Source organism: Carassius auratus, chromosome 16 (genome assembly GCF_003368295.1).
Source record: "Carassius auratus strain Wakin chromosome 16, ASM336829v1, whole genome shotgun sequence".
NCBI classification, from domain to species: domain Eukaryota; kingdom Metazoa; phylum Chordata; class Actinopteri; order Cypriniformes; family Cyprinidae; genus Carassius; species Carassius auratus.
In genome coordinates, this window is record NC_039258.1 from 15,731,768 (window position 1) to 15,755,901 (window position 24,134).

The following is a 24,134-nucleotide window of genomic DNA, read 5'->3' on the forward strand; positions in this document are numbered from 1 at the left end:
TGTAGGACATCAGAGGGTCACTACATAAACTGTCATTTAAATCTTTGCAACCCTCTACGGACACCTTGGCAATTGAAACGCCATTGGCTAGTAAATATTTTAGTTTACTCGCCAGACTGATCGAGATAATAATGATACGAATTTGAATAATAAGAACTATAAAACACACCAAGGATAACTAAGGATTAATGAGCTGCTGGATTCATGAATATTAATCAGGTTTTGTGCGTTCGCTCGAACTGATTTGCTGAAATCAAAACAGGGACAATAATAGGTGAGCGCCAGCCAATGGGAAAACCCAGCTGTTCTTAAAAGCTGAAAACTTCCATAGGAATGCTGTTATTTTGACAGGAAAATACAACAAAAGAATATAGTTTAAATGTACCACGTCAATTCTCTCGCTCTCTTTCTCTCTCTCTCTCTCTCTCTCTCTCTCTCTCTCTCTGTGTGTGTGTGTCAGAGAAAGCGACGGAGATTTGTGCCTTTTCACACTATAAAAGTATAGAAACTTGATTTATTTCCATCTTTATTTTTCATTAATCTGGTAAAGAGACATTTTTTTTGCTTTCTGTTTCATCTCTCTCTCTCTCACACACACACACACACACATGCACAAACACACACTTGCACACGCACGCATCTCTCACTTTTACTCTTGATGGATGCGGCCCTTCACTGAGTTACTTTTTTCGGGAAGCCTTTTCTGTTTGCGCATGAATTTTGCCGAAATTACAGAGTCTGGTAATGAGAAGTTATGCTAAATGCTGTAAAATATAGGTTAGCCCTTCACATTTGCGGCTGAATTCTGGATTAGCCTTACACATTGTTATGCAGAGTTGAGGTTTTTGCAGCCCAGTGACTTTTCCTCTGTATTTTTCGGCACCGTCTGCAGAAAAAAGCTCCACGTTTATCGTTGGCTTCACACGCCTTTGAAACGCAAATGATTGCTGTTGTGGTCAGAATACATGCAACAAACCCTTTTTAACATGTTTGCTAATTGCGCGCTGCATATTTAGAGAGCAACCACAGACAATGTTATATTTATATAATGGAAACAAACACAGAAATACTTATTGCTTACACTTCAAGTGGCTGAAGCGTGTCAACGAGTGATTCATTCAGCCGCTGCATATTGTTATGTCATTAAATCACGCCTTTGATGTAGAACTAGACTTTTTAGAACTCACAAACTGCTGTCAGTTTCACAGTTCACAGATTTAATAAAAGCAGCTTGGTTAATATGCTACACTGTGGTTAGCAGAATGTTGTTTTATATTTTATCAGCCATGACCTGAGGAGTCCAGGGTGTCTATGGCGACTGAAACAGAGCAACTTTTCTGAATGAGAAAAGTTTCTTCCCTTAAAACTGAGCTTGGAGTTGAATGAAATGGGATTTGGAGTGCGAGGCTAGTTCCCAGTGTGCTCTTATTTTTAGGCCATCCCCATATCTGTACTCGCTTGCCAGTGCTGTATTCTGTGGTTGGACGAGGAAGTCCAGGCCTGGCTTTCCATCCCCATGACCACAGGGTCATGGGGTCAGTGGCTGGGTGGGGAACCGTCAGTTATACAGTTAATCTCAGATTAGCAGCTCTCCTGGACCTGCAGCCTTTGCTAACGCACTTATCTTTTGCACTACTGTTGATTCTGGAGCTTGTCTATTAGTCCTACCTGTATGTTTTAACTTTTTTCTTTGGTTCCATGTAGTAGAGTTCACTTCTGCATTTTGTAAGTGTTGGTATGTATGCAATGTGATTGGACAAATGACAGAACAGTCGCTACATTTTACATTCTTGATTTCATTTATGTGGAATTTTTGTTTGTCAGCTTAGTTAAAATTAGCTAAATTTGCAGATAAAAGTAAATTATAACTTAAGTTTTTTTATTGACTGAATGTTTTGAAAATTACACATTTTTAAGTCTTTTTTTTTTGCCATTTATGTCTTAATTTTACTCCAAAAATTATTTATAAATATATATCTGTGCAACTGGCGGTATAATTCCAATTATAACTTTATATAAAAATGTACATTTAATGAAAAAGAAAGGCAAATAATAATTAGTAATAATAATAATAATAATAATAATAATAATAATATATATATATATATATATATATATATATATATATATATATATATATACAAATTCAATATTAAAACAAAAAAAAGTATTGTTAATGAAATAGCATACATTTATTTATTTATTTAAAAGAATCAACTTTGACAATTTAATACTACTATTTATTTATAATACATATTTAATAATGTCTTTTAAATGATTTTTTAAAAAAGATTTTTGAATAATACATGTAAATAGGGGAATGTAACAGAGCATGAAGTTATGAGATGAGTCATGATCGGTGCTATTTATTTTAAGAAGAGATTAATAACTTAAAAAAAATTGTTTTATTTATTTACGTTGTTGTTGTTCCATGTAAAAAGTCACCATTATATATTGTTAATAAAATACTATGCATTTATTTTTTTAAAGAAAAATCTTCTAAAATGTAAAAAGTATAATAATACATTTGTAAATATTCCAAAATATTTCTTAATACATGTAAACAGTACAGTATTTACAAACGGCCATGCATTATAATGTTTTTCTTCTTGTTTTCACATTATAACGACTTAATTTTATAACGAGAAAATGACTTTTGTTATTTCGAGATAACGAGAAAATTAAGTTGTTATAATGAGAAAAGAACTTTCGTTATGCCAAGATAACGAGTAAATTAAGTCTTTATAACGAGAAAACAACTTTCGTTATGTCGAGATAACGAGTAAATTAAGTCTTTATAACGAGAAAACAACTTTCGTTATGTCGAGATAACGAGTAAATTAAGTCTTTATAATAAGAAAACAGCTTTTGTTATGTCGAGATAACGAGAAAATTAAGTCGTTAAAACGAGAAAACAAGAAGGAAAAAAAATGATAATGCATGGCTGCTTAGACCTTCCGTATACTAATCATAATGCTAGATATACTTTTTAAAATAACAATTCATGCATTATTTGTTTTTTATTTTTTATGGCTTGCCTATGCCTTGCCACAAGGGTGGAAAATTAGATTCCATATACAGTCACCTGACCATTAAAGAGGCTGATGTCATTCTCAGAAGAGGATGGTGAATCTCACACCATCCCTGAGAGCCTTATGAAACACTTTCCTTATTTAGAATTTGATGAAGAACACAGAGAGACTGAGGTTGTAGAATTTACATGATGAAGACCATTGAAAGGGCACTCTTTCCCACCAAAACCCAGCACATTTTGGTTGAAACCACCCCTCACCTTTTCACCGTCTGTTGATAGTTATGTAGCAGAATGCTGTTCACTACTGCAGTCTGATTGATCCTACGGCTGACATGAAAGCACATGGAACGGAGCCCACCGCTGGAACTCCAGCACCGACCGAAGCGAGCATCCGTCTGATGCTTATCAGAGTCCCTGCCTCGCTCCCGGCCAGGTGACTAATCTGAAGTATCTGCACGGGGTCTCTTGCAGTGAGATATCTGGGTCAATCTGAGAAAGATGGAGCACAGCTGGAGACCGCAAGAAGGAGGAAAAAATGAACCAAAAATGTTTTCCCCCACTCAATTGCCCTGCCAAGTTTTTAGGAAGCAATCTACGTTCTGCCTCTTGAAGTTGTAAATACATTACAACTCTCGAGCCAAGACAAGGGAGTTCTGGCTCGTGAACGAAGTGCAACACTTTAGTTTAAGGGTCTAACATAAGGGTCTTATAACAACATAATGGGCTATATATAATGTTTGCCTGAAGATTTATATCTCGCGGTATCAGGCACTTTAATGTTTGCGATGTTTTAAAAGGAAGAGTTTAGTCTTAGATCTAAGTCTGAGTTATTTTAGGCTAACAGAGCCTGAAGTTATGAAATGATTCAGGATAAGTTCTTGTTATTGTAAGGAGATAGTTCACCCCAAATAGGTGACTTTTTTTCTTCATTAGTGCAGTAAAGGAGATTTTTTTAGTTATAGCTGTGGTCTTTGATGATTTATAAAATTCAAGTCAACTGCTACCAGAACTTTGAGCATCAAAAAAAGCAAACACAAGAAAAACAAAATTAATTACCATGTCTTCTGATGATATATTGAGGTCTTTCGGTCACATATACACAATTATATTATCAAAGCACCAAACAATGATGTGGATAAAAGTCACCTAATTGAATGGCTTGTGGGTGAGTAAATTAATATAGGGATGAGTAAATAATGACACAATTTTCATTTTTGGGTGATAATCCCTCTATGATCCAATCTGAACTGCATTCTTGGTATTTCCTGTGACAAAACATTCAGGTCAGGATAAGCTGGAAGTAATAAACCTGTGATATCTGTTCTGTTAATCTTAGTTTTTCCCAACTTGCCATGACAAACAGTAGTATTGTGCAATAGAACATTCTTTTAGAAACTTTTTTAGAATTTATCATCTTTCCATAAATATCCCCGTCCACACTGAAATCTCATTGGCCCCAAATCCTGTTCCACTTAACTGTGTATTGAACATAACATATGTTTTTATTGACCCTGATAAAAAAAAAAAAATTGCCCAATGAATAAGAAGCTAAATAGTCAGAACACAAATTAAGATATTTTTGATGCAATCCGAGAGCTTTCTGACCCTCCATAAACTATTCTCGTAGCTTCATAAAATACAGTTTGATCCACTGATGTCACTTGGACAATTTTAAAGATGTCCATACTACCTTTCTGGGCTTTTTATGTGCTACTGTAGTTCCCTGACTGTCAATAAAGAATACATAAATAACAACTTTGTTTTAATGATTTCTTCTTTTCTGGGTCAATCCGCCGCCATGCACCAAAGTACCATGCCACATACATGTGCCTAGTTGAAAAAGGTAACAGTATAACTTTTTTTAATTTATTGACAAATTTGTCCTCCTGTAGCCATCAAGATAAAAATAAATTAAATAAAAATAAAAATCCTTATAAAAATAAATATCCTTTAAATATCCTTGAAAATCTATTCCTTTTAATCATCATTTTACTTTAAATGTTTGTTAATAATTCAATGTAATTCATTTTCTTTTAAAGATGTTAGTATTTTTTTCTTCCTTGACCTACCAGGACTGTTATGAGCTGAATTTACACTGTATTGTACAAGGCTTTTAAGCTGGAAAATGGAATGAGAATGAGTAGAACTTCCTTGTTTTTCTTTTTCTTTTTTTTCCATGATTGCTTTCACATCAAACCGATCCTGTACCTCTAGCAGACATGCCTCAACCAGGTCCATGTGCCCTAAATATAGTCCGACTTTGGCTTTCGTGTCTGGATTTCCTGTCAGCTTCGGATCTGGGCTGTAATCTTGTGTAGCACTCTTTCTATATTAAGGACATGTTAGATTAAACTCTCTCTATTTGTAATCGCCCTTATCATTTTCCTTCTAGTCCCCTGTCCTACATCATGCTTCACTGAACTTGTTGTTGGATTTTACGGATTGATGAGAAATGTAGACCCTTGAAAAATTAAATGGTGCAGTCATCGTTGCAATGGCTGAACACGTTGTGTGGTTTTTTCTCTGACGTGACATGGTGTTTGGGCGCCACTAGCTCTTTGAAAGAAATAGAATAGCCACGGGATCAAAGCTTTTCTGGCCTTAATGCCTTTACCAGTTACAGTAGCATCCTTACTCATTCTGTCTGTTCCATTTAATCTTTTTGTAAATCTTTAATTAAATTACTGTAACTTGTGGCAGGAAATTGAATGACAGAGCCTGTTAATGAATAATATTAGGACATGTTATGATGCAATGTTTTCTCAAATGGTCTCTACTGTTAAAATTTCTACTCTGCATAGAATTTCAATGACAAACCTGCACACAGCATCTACTTAGTAAGCAATTACAACTTTGTTTCCCTATATTTTTAGATTTGATATTACCTTTGATAATTAGTGCGCTGATGGTTTACTTGTTAGTCAGTTTTCACGATAAAACCCTTTTTGAAAAGTACAGCTCTTTAATTTCTCTATAAAGCACTGTTGATATAGCCGTACAAGTTTAGATGCCTTTGCATAACATTGCATGTTTTTCGAGCGTCTTGCCACGTGTTGTCAAGTTTAAAATAGTTTGAGTTTTAAAAACAAGCCTTGAACATTCAGTTGCATTCTATTTTGCTTCGTCAAGATGTCTAGATGTAAACGCTTCTATAAGAAACATGTTCAATCAGGTTGAGATAAACCTGAATATAGCATAATAATATGAAGCTTCCATAATATGATTAGAGGGTTAGATATACAAACTCAGTGAACAGTCACTTTAAAAAGTATGGTATTATGAACATCTCTAATATTCACATAAAGCGCTAAGTAAAGTTCAAATCAGGTTAAAATTGCTCAGAAATTCTGTAAAAAAAAACACTTAAATAATCATTTGTAGTTTACTTGACTCCATCCCTGGACAACTGAAATCTAAAACTGAGATTTGACTCCGGACATTTTAGCAGAAAATCACTCTAGTTTGCAGCTAGTGTTGTCTTCTTTTTTGCAGTTTTCTATACAGATTTTTCTCCAATTACTTTTATTGTTAGGTATGTTTGACATTTATTCCTGTCAAATTTGCAAGTACAGAAAACGCGGAAGCTCTGACAGTGTGAATGAACGAATCCTATCGGAACAGTTGGCTGAGCTACTTTTCCAGAATTTCTGTGGGAAGAGGCTTAAGGTTTCTAGCTGCCACACCTAATGGTGTTGACTGGTGTGTAATTCGCAGCAGACAGGCAGTCAAAGGTGCTGGTTGGTGGAGAAGAGTGGTAATCCTGTTACCAGGCCTCTTGCGATCTGCTCGAAAGTCTGTCGTCTTTATCTCAGTGCTGCCCAAGATAGAGGAAGAAATAGAGGCAGTGGCTTTATGGTAAACACAGGCCAAAACTCTAGACTGGATTAATCATGCTCGGACGTTGTAGTTATTTCCCTGACAGAGTCAGATTTGGTCAAGGTGTTCCGTTCAGTGTAGCAAGTTCCCTCTAAGGAACCTGATGATGAGGTCATGCTTACCCAAAGACTTCCCATTCATGGGGTCATGGTACGCAAGGAAAACATTATATTTGAAAAACTTTTTTCAACAAGTCATGTGGAGCAGAAAAGAGAAAACAAAAACAAAGGAACTGCCCCCTTATGACTTTGAGTCAAGGTCAATAAGTCTCCTAAAATATCATATCTTTTGACTTGTGGTACTCTCTAACCATTAGGCCATGAATCCAAGGTGATGCGATTAGCAAGGCGATGTCATGTGGTGTGACTCTCCAAAAAAATAATATTGGTTACACATTTTAATTTATTATATTAGAAAAAAATACATTTTAACTGAATCAAAAAAATCTAGAAAATCTAAAAGAAAGGAAAAAATATCAAAAAATAAATCCTAAAATGTTTTTTGACTTTTTAATAACAAGGTAATTTCATGCGGTGTGACTCTTCCAGAAATAAATTTTAGTAACGCATTTTAATTTAGAATATGTGAAGAAATGGCTTTTACCTGAAAAAATTTTTTTTTTTAAAAAGTGCCTTTAATCTTGAAAAAAAAAAAAAAAATCCTAAAATGTTGGAACTTTTGACTCTTTAATATCAAGGTAATTTCATATGGTGTGACTCTCCCAAAAAGTATTTTTAGTAACACATTTTCATTTATAAAATTTAAAAAAAAAACATTTGCTTTTTATCTTAAAATAAATAAATTAATTAATTAATAAAACCTGTTTGGGAATAATGATTTTATTAAATAGTTAAACCACAAAGGTATTTAAGGCATGGATCTTAACTTTCTAAATAATGGTATTTCATATGAAAATTGTACAACAGTACAACAGAGTATTTTGTGTTTTCTTTGTCATATATACTCTATGTTTTTGTTAACCCAAATATATTTGGCCCAAATGGTATCTCATTCCCCATATTTAACTTTGACATTTAAGACTTATACCTCTAACTCTCGCACATAGTACTCCTGAGGTAGCTTCATGGTAATTGTAGCTTAATCAGTTCTCTAAGTATGTGTTTTCATAACGATGCAAATCAAAACTACTAGGATTCCAAAGATCTTACAGGTGAGGACAGAGACTTTCAGCAAAGACCCCTTTGGTATTCTAGACATGCTGGCAAAAGTAAACTCCTCTTGGTGTCCACGCATGAAGGATATTCTTACCTGTCCCAGGGGCTGGATGTGGCTCGGTAAGCCAGGCAGGGGCTTAAAGGCCTGATCTGGTTCTGGGGGAGTCAAATGGGAACAGTGCGTGTAATTAGCTTGTTTAGAGTCGCTGGTGACCCTGCTCACGCGTTGATTGACAGTTCACGCTGCTGCCCGGCAATGGCCCCCTGGGAGGTTTCAAATCCCATCACTGGGCTGTAATTGAGTGTCAACAAACAGGCAGGCCTCCAACAGAGCCGACCTCTAAAGACTGCTGCATATCTCCAAATGGTGTGGATGGGCTTCTCACAACACTTCTATAAATCAGTCTGAATACTTTGAAAAAGTTGTTTGACTCCTCAGTTGCGATATTGATATGATTCTGACATGTTTTGAAATAATGTTCTGGCAAAATGTGGCTATCAATGAAGGTAGTGTAGAAACATGACAACATAATGACTTTAAGAACATTTAAGTTTTAGTAACACCTAGTTTTTTATACAGTATCTATGTCAATGAGTTGATATTGAAGTGAAATATTAATTCGAGCATGAAAGGACCGCTTAAGTGTGGTATGTCACTGATTATGCAGCTGTGTGATGTTATGAATAAAAAAAATATAATAATGGTGCATTCCTGTAAAGCACATAGCTGACATGTCAAGGCTCAGCATGATGTCATGCATATCCAATGTACTGGCATTACTGATGGTTTACCTGATTATATATTTATGTATTTAAGATGTAATGTTCCATAATAATTTATTTGTTTTAAGAAGTTTTTTTGAAACTCATTGCATATGATTTTTTTTTGTAATCTGTTTTTTTTATTTTTTTTGTCCCTCTCTTAGCTCGATGACTGTGCTTTACAGTTGTCTCATAATGGCAGTTATCTGGACTTGGAGTCCACCTTGGCTGAGCAGAGAGATGAACTTGAAGGCTTTCAGGAAGATGGAGGGTAAGCAACAGCAAAAAAATAAAAACATTCACCTTCACGTAGTTCCACATTCAGTAGACTTTCTTCTTTTATATTCTATTTAAAGAATCTTCACACAACTATTTTCTATACAATAACTGTTCATCTCCAGAAATGAGACAAAAAACAACAACAACAAAAAGCACCATGAAAGTAATTTTTTTAGGCTCTGAAGTAAACAACCTCTGCTATGATTGGCTAACAGTTTTGCATATTAAAATAGTAGATGGACACTGCTGTGATATACTTTAAAAACAACATTGGATGGTGACCAGTGAATTGGGAACCCTACCAGAGCGTCATGTGTGCTGCCTCTTCCGAGTACCCTGTGTGAGCCACCTGTGCCCCTATTTAAGTGTAGGCCAGGGCTCAGAACAAGTAGTTCCACTCACCATTGTCAAAGCACTATCACACTGAGTGAGATTGGATAACACTAGGAAAACTTACCCATTCCACTGGGAACGGGGATGCTGCAGAAGCCCCATTCTTCCTGAAGGAGTTTTCAGAAGCAAATACATATATAGATATTTAGGTGTATATGGAGAAATTGGATGTGATTGTAACCTTTTTGGAAGGCAGAAGTCTGCCGGGGAAACACAGGCTCTAAGGCTATACCATGGACTATACACATAGTCCACAGTACAGGTCTACAGTAAGGACACTCTGGAGCAGTTTTAGCAAGCCGACACTAACTGGGGTCTCTCGATGCCACCGTTTGAGGTTAGAACACAAGAGGATACCGGCTCTACACAAAAGATATAGAATCTAGCGGACATGTCAGGGGTCGCCCAGCCCGCAGCTCTACAGATATCTGTCAGCGAGGCACCACGAGGCAGCGCCCAGGAAGATGCACTACTCCTAGTTGAGTGAGCTCGCAACCTGAACGGGCAGGGTACATCCTGAGCCTGATAAATCAGGTAGATGGCATCCACAATCCATTGGGCCATTCTCTGCTTAGAGACAGCATTCCCCTTCTGCTGGCCTCCGTAACAGACAAAGAGCTGATCTAAGGTCCTGAAGCTTTGTGTCCGGTTTACGTAGCATCTTAATGTTCGGACAGGACAGAGCAAAGCCAGGGCTGGGTCTGCCTCATCTGAGGGCAGCACTTGAAGGTTCACCACTTCGTCTTTGAAGGGAGTAGTGCGAAACTTGGGCTTGTAGCTTGGCCAGGGCCTCAGGATTACCTGGGAGTCAACCGGCCCAAACTCTAGGCATGAATCGTCGACCGAAAATGTGTGCAGGTCCCTTACCCTCTTAATGGAGGACAGCGCAAGCAGGAGCAGAGTTTTCAATAAAAGAAACTTTAGCTCAACTGAATGCAAGGGCTCGAATGGGCACTAGAGACAGGCCCAAAGAGGGTATAGAGAGGGGCCTGGAAGGATTTAACCTCCTGGACCCTCTAAGGAAACATGGGTCATGGTACTCAGCAATAGCAGCAACCTGGACTTTGAGGGTGGAGGGATACAGCCTTCGCTCCAGCCCTTGCTGCAGAAAGGAAAGCATGACTACAATTGGCATCTCCGGGGGTCTTCTCGGCGAGAAGAACACCACTCAACAAACAGGTTTCACTTCAAGGCATAGGCGTGTCTCATAAACGGTGCTCTCGCCGAAGCGCTGAAACGTCTTAAAGTTAGCTGGACTGTCTGGGGATGGAGTCACCATTCTCCCGGGAGTATTGCTCGAGACAGCTCGTCAGCTGTATGGTTGAGCAGGCCCAGAATGTGAAAAGCATGAAGTGACCTCAGAACCTTCTGACTCCAGGAGGAGGTAGCAGGCAAGTTGCGACACAAACAGTTGTCTGTTTAGACCAGGACATGCTTGCCTCGTAAATACTCATTATATATCAAACTATCTGGAACAGACAATACAATAGTGGTAAAACATGGTTACTCACACTTATGTATTGTGACTGTTGCAGTCAATATAGTAAGACTTATCTTTTACCTTCAGTCTCTCTGAAAAGCTTCAGTTGAACTGTTTACAAATGAATCTGGAGTAAAGTAAAGTAAATAAACAGTGTTTCAATGACAAGATCTGGAGCTCTTTTGTAATGTTACCCAGTGTCTACACCATACATGTGTGGCACGCCGCCATTAAAGACAACAGAACCCATTATAATAAGCGATTTTGTCTGTGGTGCAGATTGACATGACAAATCCCCAAGAGTAAAGTGATATATGTTCTATTTCATATGTACTCCATGCTTTTCTGAAACGAAAAGAGAAGTGGATTCACAATGCAACAGCCGATGTAGATACAGTGTTAGAATGGCAAGGAAGGCAATTCAAAGACCTTGTTTTTTCACAACTTACTTGTAATTCTCAGAGGATCTCTGTGGTTACGTTGATGGAGTAATCTTGTGTTTGCATCTCTCTAGTATTTCCTCAGTCAGTAGTGGGGGCTAAAAATGTAATAATATAGAAGTAGGCATTGATTTTGTTCTGCAAAGGTGATCTTTTGTCACACTATGATGTCATAATGTGACAAATTCCAAAATGTCATTTTTTCAGCTTAGTTTCAATAAAAGTGGTTTTGAACTCAAGAGAAAGATTTAAGTTCTGAAACTTATGGCATGTTTTATAGTACGCTGAAGATGAAGGGAATTTTTATTTAAAAGTTCATAACCCCTTTAAAAAGAAACTGCTCAAAAGTATGATTTATTCACTAATCCAGTTGCGTTGGCTCTCTTAAAGTTCAGTCTGTTTATGGTATTATTATTATTTATTTATTTTTTTTTTCATTTTTGGAGCTTTAGAGCTGCCTGAAGATTTTTGTTTTATGTTCAATGAAAAAAATAATTACAGCATTCTGGTGTGGAGCGACATGAAGATAAATAAATAATTACAGATTTAAATTTTTGGCTAAATTATTCCTTTAATTGTTTCCATGTTCTTATTTTCAAACTATCAAAAGAAAAAGAAAAACCTTAAAATCATTTAAGCCTCACCCTTTTAGCATGTGTGTGTAAAGTTTAATATTACAATACACAGATACATATTACCTGTATACTAATAGTTGCTTTGCCAATTTTAATCACTAAGCCTCAATCACAAATCACTTCTAAAGATAAAATATCTCATGATGATCCTGTTTATATGTAATATACTGTTGTGGTGTTTTATTTTTTTGTCGTCTTGTATGGTTTAATTTCATTTTGTAATTATTAGTCTAGATTACACATCAGTTGGAGTGGTCATTTCTCCTGGTCTCCTTCCATTCACATTGAGAAAATTTTTGCTTTGCTTGCAGATCAGAGGGCCAATATATGAAGAAATTACTCACATCTCCTTAAAAACCTTTATTGTCTTGGAAGATGTTAGAATGTTAGAAGGTAAAAGGTTAAAGGTGTTGGCTTGATTCTCAATAGCCTCTGGGTGACTATTTTCTTAATACCTACATTTTGGTCTGTATTCACATGTTACATTGGAAGCAACTATAAACCCAATCCTGTCACGTGCATTCCATAAAACATTCCATCTAAAGCTATCAGAAAGACCTTAAAATCTCGCAGCACATGTTCTTTTATCTTCAGCACATATCTCAGACGTTCTATGACAGGCGTCTATTCAGCCAGCCCTCAAAATACCTGACTGGTTGGCAAGGGCACAGATGATGTCAGCCTCTGGTCTTAAGAAAGCTGGCAAGATTCAGTGTTAATTGTCTTGTTGGGCAAATTCCAGGAGTAGATGATTCTTTTAAAATTAATTAAAGTATAAAATACTAATTTAACCCACAAAATCTGTTGAGTTTGCAGTTTAATATGCATCGCATTTGTCTGAAAGCCTGGTTTCCGACCGTTTTTTTTCTTTGCAATTGCAATTGCAATTCTGTTTCTTGTCATTTTTACTTTGCAACTCTCAGTGTTACTTTTATATCTCACGGTTGACTTTATTTCCCATACTTGCAACTTTATCCCTTGCAATGTGACTTTGTATTGTGGTTATGACTTAATAACTTGTAACTATTTCTCGTAATTATTAATTTATTTTGCAATTTTATCACTCACAAAGTGACTTTATATCTCAAAATTGTGACTTTTTCTCATAATTGTCACTTTATATTTCATAATGTGACTTCAGATCTAATAATTGTGACTTTGTTGCAATTGCGAATTTATTATTATTTATTGCAGCTTGGCTCCTTATAATTGTGGTTATAAATCTCTCAATGCATAAATGCAATATTATATCATACAAAGTGTGAGTCATAAGTCACAATTTATAACTTGATTTATATTTTTATATGATTTATAAACAATTTATAACTTTATTTCTTTTAATTTAGATTTTTTTCTTGAGATTTTGTATATTTATCACAGTATGACTTTTCCTATTTCAAACTTTATCCCACAATTGCCTTTTTATTTTTCAATCTGATGCAAGAGTAAGCATCCATAAATTAGTGCTCACAGTGGACATGGACTCTCACATCAAATGGATCAGAAACTGGTGCAAACCCTTTAGACATACCATATAAAACAAACATGTTTTTCTTTGACCCCAATTAATGGCTTCTGACTCACAGTTTTATTATACAACACTGCTATCTTTTCTAGCCACTGAGTTGACATAGCTTCCTGAATCTGCCAAACACCAATGATTGAATGCTAGATTTTGGCATTTGAGGCCATTATTGGACAAGGCCACAAATATTTAGGGGTGTATTTGTGTCAATGTGGAGGCAGGTCTAGTGCCATTTTATTTCCACTGGATTGGGCTCAAATCTTAACTACAGTTGAAGACATAGTAGTGAATGGATGTCTTTTGGATGAGTGAGAGGCTGAAGGGACACTTCTTTAGGTCTCTGCGAAATGAATGGTAGAGCCAACTGGCATGCTGTTCCGCTCTTCTGTCAGTCTTCATGACCCCCCCCCCCCCACTTCCCAAGAGGCTATCAAGAGTGTGCATTATTAGACCCATGCAGAGTGTCTGAGTGGGATGCGGAGAGCAGGAATGGAGGACTACATTACTGTTAATAACAGGGTAATTCAGCACAGTGGGCTTTTATTGCCTGGATGGGCTGGAGTTCACAGCCCCCTCCATTTACTGCAGTTGTGCTTTATTATGGGGTCTAAAAACCTTGGCCGAAGTATGTGATTAAAACTTAACCCATTTCTCCTCCTCCTTCTCTGTTTTGTGGTTTTCTATCTTGCTTCATGTGATGTGTCTGACCTACATTTCATCAATTGCTGAAAACACTTAAAAAAGTTGACTAATTGGCTCAAGGAATAATTGGAGATCCTTTTGTTGCTGCCTCATTGTTGCTACTGTATCTCCTTACTTTTTGCATTAGGCCTGGAATGAATTACCAAACTCTGCTTAATTTTCTTTCATTCTTTCTCTTGGTGTTCAGTTCTTTTCAAACCGAGATTAACAGTTCTGAGAAATGCGATAGTACATTTCCTCCATTGCTTTGGTGCACATTGTTGAATAGCGTTATTATATACAAATGTGACTTATTTTAGTTGCTCATTGATATCCTTAAAGATTTCTTTCTCGATGTGGAACCTACAGGCCTGTGATGGGATTCCAAAGGGACAATCAGAAATGGATACAGATTACAAGTTGCATTCCACAGGTGCCTTAGTCATGTGAAGTCACTTTGCGCTCTGATTGAGAAATGATCCTCTAACGCCTCATTTTGTTAGGTGGATATCTCTATGTCATAGTGGCTAAACCATTCTAATCATTACCAGACCACCTCATGCAGAAAAAGCTGTCGGAGCCTGACCAGGGGCCTCAAATTGAATCCCACAATGCTGTTAGTACGGACCCTTAGTTTTGGCAAAATACCAACAGAATTTCTCTCTTACACCAGGGCTCAACAGTAAGGATTGTTTTTGTGGGCCATTTTATTTTAGATTTTTACTTGTCTTGCCAACATTTTTATTGGCCCTACCACAAAAACTATAAATATGTTTTTAAAATTTTTACTTGTTTAATGTAAAAAAATAAATAAAAAATACATATATATATATACCAGTATATACATGCAATTTCAACCAAATGTTACCCAACCAGTTAAATTACTAGTTTAACTCTGTAGTTTTAAAGCAAGTTTTATAGTTTCTAAACTTTTAAAAGTGGGAAAAAATATAAATATATATGTTGTCATGGCAGCTACACTGTAAAAAATGTTTATCAGAGAATATATTATTTATATGAAAGTTGAAAATAAAAAGATTATTGGAGTATGTTTGACAATAAAATACATTTCAAAATGCTTTTTACTTCAAATTTTACTTCCATTGAATGTGGCTGTTTCTTTGTAATTATTTGTGAAATGTACTAGCAATTTCTGATTGAAAATTGTTATATCAAAGTACTAAAATTATTAAAAATAAAATTGGTATAAAATAAAAGCTTAAAATGTCAAAATCACATGATTAAAATATAAAATAAACAAAGTTAAAATATAAAAATGCTAATTTGTACAATTACATTCTATAATAATATAGAAATAATACTAAAATATCTTTACAAGATCTAAAAAAGTTATATAAAGTATAAATAAAAGTTATGTAAAATTTATACAACACCTAAAAAATATGCACATTGGTGAAAGAATGTAGAACATATAGTGATAACATAACACTGGGAGAAGATGGGAAAAATGACAATTCTGTCGAAAAACTCAAAACTCTTTCATATCAACCGGCCCTCAAGCCAAGAACTCTCTTTTACTTTGAAGAAAAATGTTAACATTAATAAATAAATGTGCCCAAAATCTCACTTTCTCTAAATATTGAAACCTCTCCTATTCTCTGTCTCTCTTGCTTTCTCTCTCGTCTTATATTTTTCTTGAACTCGTTTTTTTTCCTGGCTAATGTGCCGGAGGAGCTGTCGTCGGACTCGGTTAGCCTCTGGCCCTGGAGAAACGCCTAGATCTTTTAATGGGAACGCTTCAAATATTTGTGCAGATTACATGGATAGAGGGGTAGGAGGCTGCTCAGCTGGATGGATTTGTCCTTTATTGCTGAAGTAAATGGCAGGCAGAGGAGCTGTGGTCGAAAGTGTGGAAACACTGAGGTGCCATGTATGTGTTACTATCATCTCTGTTTTTAGAGTCTTATGAATAGATTGACAAGTGATAGTACTTCTATCACTTTTTTTACAAATTTAGGGTGCTTCAAGCTAAATATTTTACTTGAATAATATATAAAAAGGCTCTGTGGAATCTCAGCACCACCAGTGGCACAAAATGAAACTGCAGAAATAACTGTTTTCAAACAGGTTTCCTTTCCAACTTGGGCAAGTTGAGCAAATATTGCATGCCCAAAACAAACCAGATGAGTGTGATTTGTAAGTAAATCATTCAGACCATCTTTCTTATCACTGTACTTTACATTTTTTCATCAATGTAAATATGTTTTTATGTCTTAAACGTTTGGTTTTCTGTGCTGTTTTAAACCTTTGTACGAACCGTATGATAAATCTGTGCTGCCATTGTGTCCTTTTTTAAGATCAAAGCTTCAGACAATAATTGTAATTGCATGGAAAAGTGCACAAACAAATGTCTTCAAAATGCTACATTTTGTTTTCCATAGAAAAGAGAAAGTAAATGGTGTCAGATTCTGTATTTTTTGTAAACTATTCCTTTTTTCTTGAGAAATACTTGAGAAGTGCTGGTCTATAAATAAACCAGGTGCTCAGAAACTTAATTTCTAGCTTATTTGCCGAGTCATATCTGTTCCAGGAAGACTTGTATAGTCTGCTGTTAATTGCACTATAGGCAAATGGTTGTTTTTGAACCGGGTCCAAGTATGCAGGAGGTAAACGTTACCTGTTGGCAATGGGTCTTCTCTCTATAATTTTCTCCCTCTCCATTTTCCCTCCTTTTGTGCCTTTATGGGACTTCATAGTGTGATATTCCATAAACATGCGGGTAGTGAGGAGTCAAAGTTGGTTAGAGCACGCCTGGCATGACTCCACAGACCCAGGAGAGGCTGCATGGGGCCAGGATCATGGTTTATAAGGCGTTTGGGAGTAAATAAAGAGCAGAATGTTGTGCTAGCTCATCTCAGAGGTCTGAGTCTGCTTTAAACTTTGACTTTCCCCAGTGACAAACATTTGTTATGATGGTCTGTTCAGGGGTTGTGATCATTAACCTGCAGAGGTTCATCCATTTGCCAGAGTAAAGTTCTGAATACAGTATCCCTCGCTCACTCTCTCTCACAAAGACTTTAGTCAGGATAGACACTATACAGTATTTAAATGGTTATGAATTTACATATAGAGGATGTGCGGGATTGAAGTAAAAGTCAATTTTGCATTTGGTGGGTGGAGGAGCCCTATGATTTGGAGACAGTTTTGGTAATTGGAAGAATTGAGTGGTACTTTGTCTTAACTGATGCATCATTTAGCCTAAATACAGGATCTGTGTGTGTTGATTTTTCTATAACATGATTTTCAACATTTAAAATTGGTCAGCAAGTGCAGTGAACTTTACCTCAGACTGAAACCTTGGCACCAAACCTTTATAAAAAAATTGCAGAAAATGTTCTCACCCTCTGGCAATGTAGATGTAAATGTAGAAAAATTATGAAATCTTTGCATTACTCAATATTGTTGTATCTTTAATAGCAGGCATGAAGTTACAGCTTGCCACTAGATATATAAATATGGAAGAATAATTTGTATTGTAACAAAATATTTTGTTTTTAGTGGGTACATTTCCTAAATGGATATCTTGTGGGTTTGAATCCCATGCAGTGATGCTGATGCTAGCATGCTAATAACATGCTTTTCTTGAATGCACTGTAAGTTATTTTGGCTAAAAGTTTCCAGTTGCCAGTTTAATTAAATTTTGCAGAACTCTATTGCAGATTGTTAACACCAGATTACTAAGGCCAAATTAACAAATTCCTATCGACTGGTTTTTAAACTACCTATTTACATCTACTGTCAGTGCTTTATTTGTCTTCTTATGTAACAGAGCTGCTGTGAAAGGTCTCTTCATGCTTGTGAAATTCTAACGTCAGGATAATTTGTCTTGGATAAGCATAATGAGGCTGTCTGTGTCTTTTGGTGGTGTTACGTGGCTGATGTTAGAGACACTTTCTCCTTTTGGCCCCAAACGGTTCTCAGGTTGAACGGGCTATTCTGTTTCACAAAGCTGGGCACGTTTGTCTGGGTAACTCAAATCATTGGGCCGTGAGCTGTGGAAAAAGACTGAGTCATCCGGCTGCAGATCTTCTCTCCAGCGGAGTTGCACTCTGGGAAATGGCGTGGACAGCATTGCAGGATGATACACGCTATGTCAGCCGTACCGTATGTGCTAGACCGTCCACAGCCATGTAGTCGCTTGGCAGGCACCCACATGCAGAAATTCTCACAGTATCAAGCCAAGACGAAAAGCCAAGACATACAGCTTCACCCTCAGAATCCAGTTCTCCTGCATGTTTCTCCGTATCTCTCCAGAAATACAAAAATTGGATTTCTCTGGGTATCTCATGCGTATTCTTAGACTCAACATTTAATATGATAATGAGCATGTAGGGCGCTGTAGGGTACGGTTGTGGTTAGTAGCCAGGCTAATGTTACTGACGAGGAAAGCGCAACTTCATTATGAAATATATCCAGTTACTCATTAGCTTCAATGGCAGAAAGATTAAGTTGCAAGTGTTTCAAGTTGCTTTTGAAAGTTGTGCAGAAAGAGGCTGTATGTGTCTGTTGATTTTTATGTGTCTCTGGCCTATAGCAATGAGCCCGTATTTTATTTTTCGAAAATTACACACTTAATTGCACGCTTATTCTAAAGCAGCCCTTAATGTAAATCATGGGTCATATCGATCCACCGTTGCAAACAGCAAATATATTTGTGCTGTTAAAATGCATTTGAGATGTTGTGTTTTCCAAAGTGCATAGCTGAAAGTCACAGGTATATTCTCCAAAATATATACATTTTGTTGTCAGGCATGGGCGAGGCTTAAGCGAGTGAGCGAGTGCTGCTGCGCACAATAGAAAAATAGTGCAATAACTCTGAGTAAAATAACATTCTGTTAAAATATTTGTTGTTGGACATTTAATTTATCACATGTAGAATTTTAAACCTACATGTGTATGTTTTATGTCAGGAGTAACTGCAAATCAAATCTAAGCTAGCTAATACAGCTCTAATTGCTTTAGTTCGTATACTAATTCAAATGTACTCTGTTTTTTTATCATTTATTTCATTTAACTTTTTAATTCAGTGCTTTAAAGAGCATTTTTAGATGTGTAAAGCTTTAATATTCTACTAATAACCATAAAAGGTACAGCTGTCAAAAAAAGCTGTAGGTTTTGGGGTGCACTCTTGCCATAAATTAATCTATTACTTTTCCTACATAATTTTTTACAAAAAAGATTGGTAAAATATCTATTTAGTTGATATAGTTGATGGTAGCCTATATTTTTATTTATTACGTTGCATCTTCTGTATACTTTTATTTTTGGACTGATAATGAAGTCTGTGTCAGTGTCTGCTCCTGACCAGATTAGTTTCCCAGCATAAATTGCCACAGTGACTGGGCTTGAGCTTTGGTAAATATGCTTTATGAAACCAAAACAAGTGACAATAAATCAGACTAACTTAAAAAAAGCCTGGAACTTATTTTATGAACCAGCCCCTTGATAACTAAACTAAACTAAACTAAACTAAACTAAACTAAACTAAACTAAACTAAACTAACTAAAAAGCACCAGTATAAATTAAATTTATGTATTTTAAATTCTTCTACATATTTAATTTAATTTAAAATAATATATATTTTTGTAAATAACTGGTCGTTTTGGAGACTGCCGAAGGTAGGTAGTCACTTATATAGATGCCCCGATCTGCGGCATGTTGCCGACAAGACCAGACATCAAACTTTCATTGTATAACTCGCACAATGCTGCATTTGTTTACAGGTCTCTGTGTTGCTGTCCTGCTTTCGGGAAGCAAACCTGCGGTATCATATTCTGTAGGTTTTAGGAAGTCAATCTTTTTGAAGAAAAATATCTTTTCTCCAATCTTCTCGAGTTTCTGTTTTGTCTGCATTTCTTTACTGTGTTGCTTCTTGTCCACCTTGTGTGTTTATCTCATGTCTGGTAAATGGAGGATTCAGCCCACACGGATGTTACTACATAGTCATTGGCGATCCGGATTGCGATTGGTCAACTTGTTCTAAAGCTGAACGTTAAGCATCCGTCCATCTCCTCCAACTCAAACGCAGCTGCATTTCATTCCATTATGTGTTTACTTCCAGTTATTCATGAGACAGACAGATCTTCCGTTCATCAGGCTTGATAATCTGTGGAAGAGATGGGGGTTGGGTCTGTGCCCATGCTCATCTGTCAAACTTTATATGGATGGCGTGACCTACATGTCATCCCCACAGCCACCTCTGCTCTCCAGGTCAGGGGGATTCCGGACAATATCTGACCCTTTTTTCACAACATGCCTCTCTTCACCCACTCAGTCTGTCCAGTTTCTCCCTCCCACTAGTCACTTGGCATTTAGTAGTAAGGCACAGGAAGTCAGTTGGATTTTTACTGTCTTTTGAAGCTCAAGGCCACACATGGTTTTAGTCTCTCAAGACTTTAGAAGCTTAATTCACCTGACCTAAATATATAGTAAGAGCAGATGCAACACAGAATCAGGCTTCTGGTGTAAACAGATGTGCTGTGGAATATTAATTCACCTTCACCAGTGTATATAAATAAGGCTGGTTGCTTTGTGTCATGTTAAAATGCTCTCCTTATATGGAGTTCCAAATGAACGTTTGGGAGAAGCTTGTTTGTATATTGATCTGTCATAACATAAGGTTGTTTAACTTTCTGTACTCCTGTGATAATTTATCTAGCTTTAATTCACAATTTACAGGATTTCAGTTTGTTACTAAACTGCGTGTTTTTGTTTTGTTTGGTTTTGCTGTGCTTTGTTTTTTGTTTTCGTATAATTTTACTTTTAGTTTTTTTGTTTGATTTTTGCTTTTGCTTTTACTTTGTATTGTATGGAGCCAGAAAAGTCACTTGTAGGAGAAAGAAAACAATCCGTACTGACAGTTTTGCAGTCCGTCCCCTCAGTTTATAAATCGTCCATACTGACAGTTTTGCAATCCGTCCCCTCAGTTTATAAATCGTACAGTACTTACAAATTCTTAAACTGTTCCCTGGGTTTAACAAATCTTGCCTGCAGATTAATAAACCATACCCATGATTTTCCAATCTGTGCGCTCAGGTTTTGTAAACCGTACCTTCGGTTTTTGAATCTGTACTCACAAATTCATAATCCGTGCACACGCTGTCGCAGTCTGTTCCCTCAGATTTGTAAACTCACAGATTTGTGGCCCCGCCCCCTTTGCTTATTTAACATTATTTTTCACAGTAGTCTATGAGATGATCCGCACACACAAAATAGTCTTCTTAAAAAAAATAAAAATAAAATCTTCAAAATAGATTATTTTTATTATTATTTTTATAATATTTACTATTATACATTTAGGATATGCATTTAGAAAGAATCTTTTATCCAAAATGACTCAAAAAAGAGGAACAAATTACTCTAGAATCAGTCACAATGCCAGGTTTATTATACAATAACAATCAAGATTTTGATGCACACTTTTCTTATTAAATCGTAGTATTCCACCTCGTACTACACTTGATAGATCATCACTTAAAACACTTTGCTGTAGGCCTATACCACATAATAACATTCAATAAAACAATATACAATATGATTTGTAAGCACGGATGTTTTTTTTTTTCTACAGGTGACTTAATAGGATCCGTTCTATTGCTTTTGCTGGTTGGTTTAGTTTTTGTTTGTTTTGTTTCACTTTTTAATTTTGTATTTTTACTGTGTTGCTTTTGTTTTGTTTTGCTTTTTGTTTCATTTTAGGTTTGGTTTTTTGTTTGTGTTGCTTTATTTTGTTTTGTATTGTTTCATGTTGTTTTGCCTTTTGTTTTGTTTTTGTTTAAAATGTAGAAAAATGTAAGCAGTCACCTAAATATCACAACATGTAAGTCACATGACTACTTTTACCAAAGTTGCAATTATTCGTCCATGTATGTATCTTAAATGTTGTAATGTAATGTAATGAATTAAGATTTATTTGTTTCTTTGAATATGAATTTGCAGGATTTTTTATCAATGAACTGAGAAAACAGTTTGACAGTTAAAAAGTGCACTAAATTAATGTATTCGGAAAGAGAAACCATACTTTGGTCCATCATATGGATATACTGTCCATATCATATCGTCAGACATAGCTTTATAAATCTTTTAACATTTATTAGATTTTCAGCATGATGATCTTTTGTTTTGTGTTTTTTTTTTCTTTAGGAGAGGAAAAAAGTACAGTATTATCCTGAGAACACAGCTTTCTGTCAGAGTCCATGCCTGCATAGGTGAGTAACAAGATGCCGTTGCTCTTCAAATAAACTATAAATGGTGAGAAAAACATGTTGTACTCAATCTTCACCCTTTAAAATTTCTGGCTCAGTCAGCAGATTCTGGCTGCATTATACTGTTTAGGAATTATTTTCTCATTTGTTGCTTGTTGAATGACAGATGTGTAAATTATACCTACCAAAGCCCCTGCTTGATTTTTACTGTATCGTAAAGTTTTCCTGTTGCTAATAGGCCCTCAAGCCTCAAAGTTTATGATCTAGTTTAAATATATCCCATGCTTGATTTCATAATCGATGTAAAACAGCTAATGCAGCAACTTATATGAATGCCAAGGAAGTGCTTTACACACACATATCATCTTGTGTCAAGTATATCGGAGTTTTAAAACATAGAAGGCTTTTTTTTTATTTATAGCCTGTGTGATTAGTTTTAAAAACACTCACAAATATGCCATTGTAACATATTCCTGCCAGAATATATACATATATATATTTAAAAAAGAATAACTAGCACATGATCTTGTATAGTTACTGTATATTTCTTCACAATCTCATTGTTTATCTTATGTCCGTAAACCCTGTTGACAGAATCAGGCTTCATTACCTCTGTAAGCCTTATCCCAGATTAACATCTGTGTCAGTGTGTGGAAGCAGGACGGCTATCTTTGTATCACGAAGGATTAAGTGTCACAGACAGCACCCACAAAACCCATTAAGCATATAAACCATGTAGTTTCTCTGGAAGTGTAGTATTCATGTAACTAACTTCAGATGCCTATGTTATCCATGGGACTCTTAGTCTCAGACAGCACACCCACAAAACATACAGTATATGGACTGTCTGATGCTCACTGGACATAAAAATGGCTTTTATCAGTGTGCTTGGAAGTTATGTTTTACAAGTTACCAGGCTGCCACAATAGCTGGGTTTCCTTCCATCTGTTGTGTTTTTTTTTTGTTGTTGTTAATTTTAGAATATCACAACATTTGTGATATTCAAATGATGATGTGATGTCTCAGCATCCAATTGTATGCTATTGTTGTGTGTCGATTAATTTGTGGAGTTAAAAACTGTATAATTTTATAACTGAATTTTTTATGCAGAAATGTAAAAACAAAATAATAATAATATAATTATATATATATATATATATATATATATATATATATATATATATATATATATATATATATATATATATATATATATATATATTTATTATTTAACCTTTAATATTTGTAATATTTGTTTAATATTTTTTTTTTTTTTTTTTTACAAAAACTAAGCAATAAATGAGTGCAAGTCTAAAAGGGATGATTTTTTTTTTTTTTTTAAGAATAGAATAGTCTGGTAAAGTGATTTTGTGCTTCTTTGGGATGGCACAATAAAACGATGTTCACTTGCAGAACGCAAGCTTCTAGAGGGCACATAAGTCTGAAGTCATGAATTTAGGTAAAGGGGTGCAGAGCCAGTGGTGGTTGCCAGTCCAAATTGATAAACAGAGGTGTGATGTGCATTCTTTTGGCTCATTAGAAAATAGTAATGGTGCTGCCTTGTTTTCGATTAAGGTTTGATAGAACTTGCTGGAAGACATGAGCATTGAGAGCATTGAAATAGTCCA

General features: G+C 35.8%; 1 protein-coding gene across 2 annotated transcripts in view; it reads left to right on the forward strand.

The window, feature by feature from the left end:
• Window positions 1-24,134, forward strand: part of LOC113116291 (FH1/FH2 domain-containing protein 3-like) — a 153,874-nt gene that overhangs the window by 4,417 nt on the left and 125,323 nt on the right. For both annotated transcript variants that reach the window (XM_026284365.1, XM_026284366.1), the window contains exons 2-3: window positions 9,012-9,118; window positions 22,445-22,509. In XM_026284365.1, the coding sequence (XP_026140150.1) occupies window positions 9,012-9,118; window positions 22,445-22,509 (172 nt within the window). The remainder of the gene's footprint in view (window positions 1-9,011; window positions 9,119-22,444; window positions 22,510-24,134) is intronic.